This window comes from Sesamum indicum, linkage group LG7 (assembly GCF_026168435.1).
Source record: "Sesamum indicum cultivar Baizhima isolate 11 linkage group LG7, ASM2616843v1, whole genome shotgun sequence".
In the NCBI taxonomy this organism is placed as follows: domain Eukaryota; kingdom Viridiplantae; phylum Streptophyta; class Magnoliopsida; order Lamiales; family Pedaliaceae; genus Sesamum; species Sesamum indicum.
In genome coordinates, this window is record NC_142663.1 from 11,258,390 (window position 1) to 11,270,512 (window position 12,123).

The following is a 12,123-nucleotide window of genomic DNA, read 5'->3' on the forward strand; positions in this document are numbered from 1 at the left end:
AATCTCATGTCGTAGCACCAATTCCCAACTTCTTTTTGAAAAATTAAAATTAATATGATCTTATAATTTTATTTTTAAAAAATTATCAAATTCATTTCGATAGCCTGTTAATTGTAAAAAAAAAAATAAAACATTTAAAAAAATTGTAAGCTAATGAATGCACCCTTTAAATGAAATATTTATCTTAATTATATTACTCTCTTATAAAAATATAATATAATAATAATTTCTATGATTTTAAGATTAATTTTAAATAAGTCAAATATACAGACGGCCCGTAAGTATTTATTTGCAATCGTTTATCAATTTATTATTGAAATAAGTTGAAAAGAGTATTTTTAATTAAATATTTATTATTATTGTTATTTAATTTATAACATTTTCTCACAATAAGACAAAATCTTTTTTAATTGTTGAAATAATAATTGAACTGTATTCACTATTCAGTGCGGAATTTTTATTTTTTGTAATTTGATAATTAGGAAGCCAAAGCTTTTCTGCGTTCAGTGCGGCAGTGTCTTAAATAAAACCCTAATATTTGCCTAGCCTTCTTTTCCCTCTCCACTCTAAGCAAACTGTCGGAATCAAATGGCGACGGCGGAAGACGGCGGAGTAACCGCCAAAACCACCAACGCAAACACCTCCTCCTACGGTGGAGGAGGAGCAGGAGCAGGAGGAAAGTTCCGTAGAAAGCCCTTCCGCAAACCTACGACGCCGTACGATCGCCCCCACACCGCCCTCCGAGGAAGCGACAACAACGGCGGCTGGTTGACGAAGTTGGTGGTGGACCCCGCCTCTAAGCTAATCTCCTATGGGGCACACCGCTTATTCTCCTCCGTCTTCCGGAAACGCCTCCCTCCACCGCCTCCACCCAGGGCATCAGGTTATTTGCTGTCTTTAAATGGAAATTTCCTGTTTGTGGTCATATTCCGCTGTGGTTTCGGTTGTAATTTTTCATTAAAGCTTCAAGTTTGCATTCTGTGCGCCGTTTTATGTTCAAAGTAATCGGTGTTGGAAACCTTGTTTGGGTTTTGGATAGTTGTTGATCTTATGATGCATTCGCAAGTAATATAATTTCTTTCACTAATATTTTGTTGTTTCTTATGTTAGTTAGGTCTATTTCATTTTCTCAAAATTTATTTTGGGATTAGATATGTTTGTGTTTTCGAGACTGAGTTTCATGGTATCGCAAATTTTGTTGTGCAATTGCAAGTGTATTGCTCGATCTTCTGTTGATTCAACTTGTTCATTTATTGCCTTTATAGTTATTTGTACATGCAATCTTAAAGGTCAATTTATTTGAAGCTTATCCGCCGTACTTGTGTCTTTTCGGAGGAGAGGTCGGGATCATTTTAACTTTTCCATTTATCTTGTATTTGGTAGGCATTTAATTAGTAAGGTAATATTTCACGAATCTTCGGCTATTATGGTGAACTTTAGTGGTTCCTGTAGCTTCCATAATACATTTCATGCTACAGTGGCACTTTTCTTGATGAACAGTAGATACTTTGAGCCAGGATATTCTACAAGGGCTATGATGCAATTAACCTATTCTCTGGGATATTTTGCTGATGATGTATACCATCTGATGTAAACAGAGTTGAACCAGGGCTTGACTGCTGGACTTCAAGAGGCAGTTCCTAACGTAAGTCTAAGTAAATGTTCTTATTTTTTGGATTCTCAAGCTTCGTTATACTTGGCATGTGGTACCTTTCTCATAGTCATTATGTTATAAAATTCTTGTTACGATATGATTTGAGCTATGTTATTAAGAACAAAGAGGAGGGCCCAGTGGATTCTATAGCATATGAGTTTGATTAAAGCTATACCTTGTTGCTATTTCTTGGTAGAAGCTAATAAGTTAGAAGGAAAATTTGACATATGCTTATATTTTGGTTTGGAGAATTTGTTTATGTGCCAATGCTGACTCAAAGCAACTAATATGGAAAACGCCTCGGTTGAAGCCTTGGGAGTGATTTTGCGAATGGTGGAACAGACAGAAGTTACATTCCAGGAATGAAGGGTGGAACTATTTAAAGTAGAATGTGCACGTGTATGGACTTGTTTAATTATGATACACACATTCATACACGTGTTGCATACATGGGGTTTTTCTATCAGCTGTTGTTTGGTTCTAATGATTCCTTGAAGTTTGAGCACACGTCAGCTCTGCTGTCATACTTCTCTAGGAGAATTTTGTTTATATTTATCACGTGTTGCTTCCTGCTTGTTGTTTCTGATTTGCCACTTGGAGTGATGTATTCAGGATGCATTACAGATTTCCTCATCTGTCATTTTCGATTTTAATAGTCTTTGGTGGTATATTCTTATGGGATTTGGGTTGATTTTGTTAGGGGCTATACCTGCTTGGGGGCTATCGTTTGACATGTTCGTTGTAATAACAAATATAGATATATGAGCGATTCTTCTTCGGTTGTTACTTCTTCGTGTTCCTTCTTTCCCCCCTTATTAGGTAGCTGTGTGGAAGTTTGATGCCACTCTGTCTTTAATACGGATAGGGCATGCTTCAATGTCCATTTTCTGGTTTTCCCATTTATGCGAATATTGATTTGGTGGGCGTCTATCGGATTTTGCATAGTCATAGTTAAGTTATCGCAATATTTTAAAATGTGCTCTATGGGGTGTGACCAGTGCCCAGAGCCCAGAGGTGTTCTTAAAATGCCCATGGGCCATTGGTTGCAGCTAGCCTCTAGGGATATACGATATAGTAAGGTTGTACTCCCTAAGTGCCATTTGGGTTTATGGCCAGTCATTTAAAATTCAAAATATGCTTGTCCGAAGTTGATTTGGTCCATTTTGGGTTTGGGGGTAGAAGATATGGCGTAACACTAATTTGGTATTAATAACAAGCCTATATTTAATTAAATTACCGACCTAAAGGAATTAACTTATGGCTATTGAATGGAAGTGTCAAAGACCAGAAGACATTCTCACGCTAGTCAATATAGATTGCAAACCCTTGATTAATTCCGTTCAGTATGAAACAAGTTTCATGCTTCCTCAAGGACTTTATAGCAATCTATATGTCCAGTCCAACCTCAAGGCCAGTATTGTTATCATACTCATTGAACTTATTTATCCAAAGACATTCAAATAAATTTAGTGGTTTTACTCCCTTTTCTTGTCCAAATAAAGTCAAGTTATGTTTTATTTATGAGGAATATCCATTATACTTCTAATGGTTTTGCTATTATGTTGTAATCATGATTGAAAATATTTATGTTATTTATGTCCGCTCCATCTTAATTTTTCCTATAAAAATTTAAAATTTTGAAATATCTATTTACTATTACAGTTTTTAGAATTTAAACTTTAATGTATGAAATTTCAAAATTCATGGGGCCTATGCCCTGCCCCCAGAACCATTGGACGTGTCACCTCGTCTCTTTGCTTTTGAAGCAGTTATTGTGAATTCATTCTTTTTGTGAATTTAAATTGTGCAACTGTTAGGTTCTTATGGAATTAAATGCGTAAACCACTCATCTATATCTGTAACATGTAGCATAGAGATTGAATACATTGCTGAGAGGGGATATACATGTTAAGTATCTATTTTTGGGGTACCCTTAGGGACGCTTGAACAGGAAGATGAAGTACATGTCTTGTATCCAGTTGCATACAATCATATCCATACGCCCGTGTGAGAAATTGAGTGGATAGTGAAGAGGCTAACTTCCTTATAATTTAAACTTTAACTTTGAAAAGTTATATATTCTGGTTTAGCATTCAGAAGATGGTCACTCTTTATGTGGAAGAGTTTAGGAAACATTTGAAAGGTTGTGTGAACAAGATCAAATGGAAACAGATTTAGTAAAAAGGAGAATATGCTCATTACAGAAAATATGGAAAGAAACCATAAATTAAAATGGGTAGCCCTCTGATCCCTAATGGCCTGTCAACCAAACATGTTCCGTATGATTCTGATGACACACTTTTTTCATAGATGGAAGCCTGTATAAAAATTCTCATTGTCTGTATAAGTTTCCATGGAAAACACTGTAATCCGGAGAGAAAGCATATTTTACTATCTCTTGTTCTTGCTTCTTCTACTATCCTGATTATCCATTCTGCTTCAAATATGCAATTGTGTTTGGAAATTATACTTTCAGATGTTAATTTAATTCATTCTACGCACGTGTCTGTGTAAATTATGCGGCTTAGTGGAGTAAATTTCTACAGTCTCTATATTTAGTTGGATCTGTTCTGGTCCTTATTTTTTCAAGATTGATTAACTTTCATGCTTCCTTTCAATCGTTGAAGAATCAAAGTGGTGAACAAGAGCCTGCAGGAGGTGAATGCAGCCAGCAAATAAATAGTTCTACCAGCAACGGGATCTCCGATCTTGAGCAATTGCTGAAACAAAATACCTTCACCAGGTAAGTTTCTGAAAAAACATCTTCTCAGCGATGAACATGCGTCTCCATCCCATATGGTTAATGTATTTTCGTGGTTTAACCTGCTGAGATGCTTGTTAGAAGATTGCGTCTGTGCTTATAGTTTTTGGCATACCCAGAATTTGGCTTTGGACTTGTTGCATGCAGTTTGTCTGACTTCTGAATGCTTTTTTTCTTCTTCTGTCTGTGTCGTGGTTTCTCTTTTTGGCTTTTGTTCCCAGCTCCTGCAGATGTCTCGAAGTTACTAATGATTTGGCTAATACTTACCCTTATATATTTACTTTGCATTTGTATACGTTTTTTGTGTATCCGCTGCAAGATGTCTGACATAACTTCAAATCTCCAACTTTCAGTATCTTTCGATTGTAACTCTTTAAATTATACTCCAGCAGTCAGAGCTAATGACAGTATAACTTAATATTATACTATGGATTCTAGACATCCCACCTTTGGGCAGTGAAGTTAATTCTAGGAGTCAAGTTCTTAGTGAATGCTGTAGATGCTAAGTTTATCTCTTTGTTTGAATATTTACACTGGTTATAAAATTGATGTAGTCAACCTTTGTTTGTGCAGGTCTGAGATTGACCATTTGACAGAATTATTGCAATCGCGGGCAGGAGAAGCCCCTCTTAGGGATGCGGGAAAAAGTAATGTAGAGACAACTTCAGATTTTGGAGGGCACCAACAAATTGCCATTAGTCCTTCGGAGGAAAACAGAAATGAGGGGGTCAAATCTCATGGAGTTATGCCAACTCCTGTTTCTAATTCAAAAGTAAGATTACTGTGTTACACATTTGTTCACAGGCACATTCACAGTTCTGTCACTATTATGTCTTGTATTATTGTTATAGTGTAGTATCTTTGTATTCCAAAGTAGCAATCAGTTTGACAGAGCAGATATCTTCAGGTCCTTGAGGATGATATTGCTTCTCCTGCTGAACTTGCAAGAGCCTACATGGACAATAGATCTTCTAAAGTATCACCAATGATGCTAGGGATGCACAGTCAAGTTGGTAAGGAAGATGCAAGGTTGATTAGCGAGACGAGGTTTTCCTTAAAATCACCCCTCACGTCATTGAAAACAAAGACTTCTATTAGCCTTGGTGCTCCAGAAAATGGTTTCTTCACCCCTAGATCTCGAGGTAGATCAGCTATGTACAGCATGCCTCGGTCCCCTTATTCCAGGGTACATCCAACATCCACCCTCAAGGTTCTTTAGCTTTGTTATGTATATCACTGAAACAAATACTGAAACTTTATGGAATTCATATTTCTATTATTTTGGTTATTTGCAGGGAATTGGAATCAACAATATTGGTTATGCTGGACAGACGTCCTCAGCTTCTCTTTCTCTAATGGAGCATGGTCAGACATATGCGTCTAAACCGATGGTATATGTAGCTTCTGTAATAGTTTTGATGCTTTGAGTTTGGAGTCTTGCTAGATCTTTGATTGTTCTTATACTTCTATCTTGTATTTCAGACCTTAAAACGCAGGAGCTCTGTCTTGGATTATGAAACGGGATCTGTTGGTCCCATACGAAGAATCAGACAGAAATCTAATCTAATAGCACCTAGAACTCCTCCAACTGCTGAGGGGGCGGGAACTGCTTCTGATGCTGTGGTAATATCTTTGAAGCAGAAGTTTCCATTGACCAATGAAAAACCAAAGCAGGCCTCAAATGTAGTTTATGTAAATGAGGATAACAGTGTCCCAAGTAGAAGTTATGTTCATGTTCCTTCCAAATCCAGTGAGGTAGCTGCTAGAATATTACAGCATCTTGAAAAATTGACCCCAAAGGAAAAATCATCAGAGTCCAAGTTGGTTGCTGCTGTGCTGGACAAATCACCTTTTAAATTGACACCAGCTATGCTTCGTGGACAGGCTCTTAGGAGCATGGAGGATATAGGTTCCTCAAAGTTGCTGCTGGATGTCCAAGATGATCACAAGTTAGAGAATGAGTCTAATGTCACTTTAACTGATCCTTGTTATTCTACTTCTCAAGAGCGAGGGGAAGTAAAAGAAAACGCCCCCCAAGAAATTTTTGTCCCGTCTGACACAAGGTATCCTGTGACGAACAATGATTCTGTAGTGTCCTTGAAAGTTTCTGGACTTATAAGCAGCACTTCTAATTCTGTTGGAAAAGACAGTATACCTCAACCTTCTCAAAAGAAGAGAGCTTTTAGGATGAGTGCACAGGAGGTATGGTGTCGCGCCCTTTTATTTTGTAAAATTGATGTGTTCTATTCTGACAATTAGTTGCTCTGCTTTTAATGTCATTTAAAGTGCTTAAAATGGTGGAAATCAGAGTATTGCTTTGCAGCATCTGCAGCTTGTCTGCGTTTCATTGTGAGGTTTTATGCATAGGTGTTAACATTTTTAACTGGGCTTATTTCTGCTGTGTTATCTTCTTATTTAAATGTAACATGACCCAGTTGTCCAAACTAAAATTAAGGAACTGCAGTTCCCATCTCTTTTATGTCCACTGCATTGAATTTGCAACTCTATTAATCCTTACAGCCCGTTTCTAGGATTCTTTGGAGCTGGATGATGACCTACACTTTAATGGGCTTGCATCTAAGCCATCCTCTGAAGGGGGGGGACCTGTGGAAGCTCATTTCACAGACAGCAAACTCTCACCTGCTGAAGAACCCGTACTCGTAAGATCTACAAGTCAGCCAGAAGTGAAGGCACCTGGCCTTATATCTAGCAGAACAGGTGATCTCAGTAGTCCTGGTGCTGTCACGGTGGGAGAAGGAAGTTTTGGCATTGCCTTCCCCACTTCTGGACAAGCAACTGTGGCTGGCCAATCTGCTGTTCTGCCTCTATCAATTGCTTCATCCGACAAGCCTAAGGAAGCAAATAATCCTCCTCCTGTTTTCAGCTTCATCTCTAAAGTTGCTGATAAGGTTCCTTCTTTGCCCTCTGAGTCGAGCAACAGAATGCCAGAATCTAAACCAGAAAGCTCCAGCAGGTTAGTAAGTAACTCCAAGCAAATTATGTGGCTAGGCGCTGGCAGTTGGTGTCAACTGTAAAAACTTCTTTTTCTCTCTCCAGAGCCATCATCTTCTGTTCTTACTATGTGAGTTTGTTGTCTTTCTGAAATGTCCGTCTTTACCATGCAGCTGCTTCTCTTTTGTTGTTTATTTCTGTTGACTTTTCCAATTTGGGCTCCAATTTGATTTGTCCATATGAGAAGAAAACCAAGTCCGTTGAACTTTTCTGATTTCGTTCGAGAATTCAAACATATCGTTGCCCTTTTTGTGTTTGGACTTGGAATTGGATATCCCAAATGAGAAGTAAACCTACACTTACTTGAGTTCTCCAACTTCACCTAAGACTCCAACCTACTTTAAAAAGAGCATAGAATTTTGATGACTTGGATCCATATTTAGAAAGTACTAGTGAAAGTAGCTGAAGTGGCAATCAAACTGCTGCACTTCACAGACTGAAATTGCAAATATAATGTACTTATGAAAAAGATTGTCAAGCGACTTAGGAAGATAGTGACTTTTACCACATCGAATTTTCTGTCCGGCTTATATTTTCTTACCTACATGTGCAGCTTGGTCAATGTTTGTGCTCCTGCTGGCCCTCTGGTGAAAATACATGAGATAGAAAAAGGTGGCATTCTGACCTCTCTGAAGGTTGGGGAAAAAGATGGAATATCTCCTTCTGCTCCAATTTCAGGCTCTCATGCTGGGTCTGTTCCTGCAGTTTCCCCTAGTGGTACAAATCGGATACCCACAGGTGGTCCTGTTCTTGTTACCTCTTCAACTGGCAGTGGCACCACAAATTCTGCTATCTCTAGTGGTACCATATTTGGATTAGATGCGACGCCTTCAGTTTCAGCCGGACCAGTTTTCACGTTTGGTGCTTCTGTAGATCCGTCAACTGCAGTATCAGCAGTATCGACTATGAACACCCCAGTAGGAGATTTAAAAAGCAGATCTGATGCAGATCAAAGCTCTGGCAGTTCAAGCAGCTCACTTACCAGTGTTGCAGCATTTGAGGCTGCAAACTCCGGAAATAGCAGTTTTGGACTTGGATCTTCATTCAGTTATTCAACTGCAAATAATCATCAAGGTTCTCTCTTCAATATTGCCAGCAAAACTTTGGTGTCTGTTGCTGGAGCTCTTTCTCAAGGCAGATCTGTTCAATCAGTTATACCCGCATCATTGCCATTGTTCAATATGATTAGCAGCACTTCTATTGGTTCTTCTTTGTCCAATTCTCAAGTCTTCAATTCAAACACTACTGCTTTTAATTTTCCAGCTTCCTCATCAGATACTGGTGCAGTTGTTCCTAGTGGTGGGCCAACATCCAGTTCAGTCGTCTTTGGAATTAGTACTTCTGCTGTCGCAGAGGGTAGTGCAGTTAGCTCCAGTACTGCTGCTACTTCTGGCACATTTAGTTTTGGTCTCAGTTCTTCCTCTTCTTCAAGCAATGCAGTTGGATCAACCGCTGGTGCCAGTTCAGCTGTATTCAGTTTAGGTGGCAGTTCTTCGGTTTCTCCTTCAGCAACTAATACCTTCAGTAGTGCTACGTCTGGCATATTTAATATCGGTGGGAGTTCTTCAGCTTCCTCCTCAGCAATCAGCTCAGTTACTGGCTCAAACAGTGCTCCTTTGAATGTCTTTGGTTCCGGTTGGCAAAGTCCCAAGTCTTCTATTTTTGGTTCCTTACCTACTTCATCCCCATCTACAGGATTTTCTTTTGGTGCATCATCCTCAGCTTCTACAAGTGCTGCACCCGTGGTTTTCAATTCATCCTCAGGCCCCTCAGCCAGTCCCATTTTTTCATTTACAACAGCGGCAGCCTCATCTTCACTATTGCCGTCTGTTCCCCAGCCTATATTTGGTAACCCCTCTGCTGCATCTTCAGTCTCATCTTCACTATTGCCGTCTGTTACCCAGCCAATATTTGGTAATCCCTCTGCTGGATTTGCAGCCCCTCCAGGGAATAATGATCAAATGAATGCTGAAGACAGCATGGCTGAGGATCCAGTCCAGTCCAGTGCACCTTCTATACCTGTATTCGGTCAACCAGCTGTCTCCCCTTCCCCCCCTGGGTTCATGTTTGGATCAGCAGTTCCACCACAAGCTAATCCCTTCCAGTTTGGCCAACAAAATCAAGTTGCCCCTCAAAACCCATCTCCATTTCAAGCATCAAGTAGTCTAGAATTCAATGCCGGCGGCAGCTTCTCATTGGGAAGTGGTGGCGGTGACAAGTCAGGTAGAAAGTTTGTGAAAATTAGTAGAAATAAGAACCGGAAGAAGTGAAAATGTCGACTTGTATATCTGTGATGTCTTAGAAAGAGTTGATGACAATCCTTGGCAGCTCGAGCTTTATTGATCCTTGAAGTTCTATTTTGTTCTATTTTTGGCCTTTGTCGACGGATCAGCTGTTCCCGGTGCAGGACAAGGTAGCCTTTTGCTTTTGATTAATATTCTATCAAAATTTTGGAGGCCAAAAAGTATCCCAAAGTCGAATGATGTTTCCGGATTGCATTTAATGATCAGTTGGGTATGAAACTGCATCATTGAAATTGCATGTGTATTCTTGTGTGTAACATAAATATAAAGGTCCCAAAACGTTGTCTCAGATAAATAAGTCTTTCTAATTTTCGTGTCACATTCCGGAATTCCTCTTCTGGTATCGTGTTCTTCATTCTTTTGTCGTTGATGCATCTGTGGTTTTAAAAGAGCATTTTACCTTAACATCATAATACGGTACCTTTTATGGGCATATTCTTGCTGTTGTGCCTGATCCGGAAGAATGTATATTCATATTCACTGCTCTATCTATTTCACGCTACTGACATTGGATCGACTATATCTCATCTGGCTCTGGGTGTATGTATGTTTGCTCCACAATACTCTAAACACTGGCTGTCGCTGTAACCCTGGTCATTTGAGTAATCTCTGACTCTCATCATAACTTGTGAAGGGAATTCCTAGCACTTGTGAGAAAACTTTGCACCAGACTTGGGTGGTGGGTATGAAAATGCTCCATGAATAGGGTCGTCTGAGATTTGAGTATCATATTGATGTTACGTGAATGGGGACGTTGTGCAGGTATCTATTTACATTATGGCTTGAGCTTTGAAGCAAACACCAATGTTGCATACATACTGTAGAATATGATTCTGTGTAGTGTTGGATACAGTTAAAACGTTTTTGAGAGTTTGAAAGAAAAAGTTGTTAGATACGGGAGTTGGATACAGTTGGAGGAATAGGCTTGACTATGGTTGGAATTTTCATCTTCCTTTTTGTTGTGCTTGTTACACTTGCACTATCTTTGAAATTGTGAAATTATTTTACAAAGAAGTCAAAATTGTATTTGCACTTTCTTTTCCAAAAAATTTCACCCTTCACAACTGAGTTTTTTTTAATTGTTTGGATAAAAAATAGTGAAATCAACCAAAGTATAATTTCACACATTCAGATTCTTTTTTGTTTTTTTTGGTGTCAAATCTGAAGTACAGTGACTGGACAAAATCAATCTTCTTTATGTAATTTTTAATTTTCGTCTTGAATAACTTGCTTTATTCTTTATTTTCAATTAAAATAAGGCGGGCCATTTTTATTTATTTATGTAAATTTATAAAATCAAATTATACATTAAACGAATGGGACTTTTCAAATTAACAAAATAAATGTAAAGAAGTGGAAGTAAGTAAATTGAAGGATTTTGATTTCAAATATGAGGGCATAAAATGGAGAATAAAACATCAATATAGTCAAAGTATGAAGAATATCGTTGTACAAGATTGGAAATAATCATTGGTATTTGGACCCATAAATCAACCAAGGGCATACAACTTGTGTTGGCAATGAACGCCTGCAGAAGTGATGTTGAACTTTGTTCGTTTTTATCGTGGAGCATGTGGTATCTCCGCGACAACCCTCTACCCTTGAGAAGGCTAATGGACCCTTTTTAAGGAGACCTACTTTGAAGAGGAGGTTGATACTAAGAGCTTCTCGTCCAAAGGACAACCCTTCTCCTCTCGAGGATGCACCGGGCATGTAAGAGTCTCCAAGGACAAAAAATATGCCTCATCTTTCTCGATTGGGAAACCTTAAAAGGATGAGAGAATTTCAAGTGAGTACAATTGGATGAGGCCGATTCATGGCTTGAGTCCACCTACTTGGCATCAATTATGCAACGAATTGTAAAATCCTTTGGACAATTTCTTCTAGGGAAAAAGTTCTAACGTGGTTCAATCAATTGCCCATTGAATCAGTTGATAATTTTGAATAATTACCGCAATGTTTCTTGCATCACTTTGACATTAATAAGTACCCCAAAAGTGTCTCTTATCTCTTTATTGTGGTATAGAGAGAGTAAGAAAGTCTACATGACTATATATGGAGATCTTTCGAGATTGTTTTAGAAGTGCCCGTATTAATTTGAAACTTTTAGCAAGTATCATGCCATAGAACCTCAAATGGAGAATAAAATACACGAGAGTAAAAGAAATCCCTGATCTTAGTGAGTGACTTAAAAACTTCTCCATCTCGTAATCTTTGGGTTAGAGCACAACGATTGAATATGAGAATATGGGCTCAGAGGGGTTGTTCATCTTCTTGTCTCAACTTGAAGAGATTGGAGATTGTTATCTCTTTGATCTACCTGAAACTACTAGAAGTAGAGAGAAAATCAAGCAACCTTGATGTTTGAAAAGTAGAATGAGCTTAGTTAGCTT

The 12,123-nt window shown here is 38.5% G+C and overlaps 1 protein-coding gene across 3 annotated transcripts; it reads left to right on the forward strand.

The window, feature by feature from the left end:
• Positions 1-491: 491 nt before the first annotated feature.
• On the forward strand, positions 492-10,049 carry LOC105166645 (uncharacterized). Of its 3 annotated transcripts, XM_020695520.2 has the most exons (10): positions 492-883; positions 1,599-1,645; positions 4,282-4,397; positions 4,989-5,187; positions 5,323-5,625; positions 5,711-5,806; positions 5,898-6,617; positions 6,947-7,389; positions 7,981-9,275; positions 9,366-10,049. In XM_020695520.2, exons 1-10 carry the CDS (start codon positions 589-591, stop codon positions 9,695-9,697), a joined length of 3,846 nt encoding a protein of 1,281 aa, XP_020551179.1. In that variant the 5' UTR covers positions 492-588; the 3' UTR covers positions 9,698-10,049. The 3 variants fall into 3 exon arrangements, with proteins under 3 accessions (XP_020551179.1, XP_088738719.1, XP_088738720.1); XM_088882593.1 differs by having other exon boundaries at positions 7,981-10,049; XM_088882594.1 differs by having other exon boundaries at positions 493-883; positions 5,323-5,601; positions 7,981-10,049.
• Positions 10,050-12,123: the final 2,074 nt, after the last annotated feature.

Bases quoted from the DNA above. Each gene is read 5' to 3' on its own strand.
- LOC105166645 (XM_088882593.1), top strand. From the start codon at position 589: ATGGCGACGGCGGAAGACGGCGGAGTAACCGCCAAAACCACCAACGCA. The intron at 1,646-4,281 runs GTAAGTCTAAGT...CAATCGTTGAAG, and splicing joins TTCAAGAGGCAGTTCCTAAC to AATCAAAGTGGTGAACAAGA. The intron at 5,188-5,322 runs GTAAGATTACTG...AGATATCTTCAG, and splicing joins CTCCTGTTTCTAATTCAAAA to GTCCTTGAGGATGATATTGC.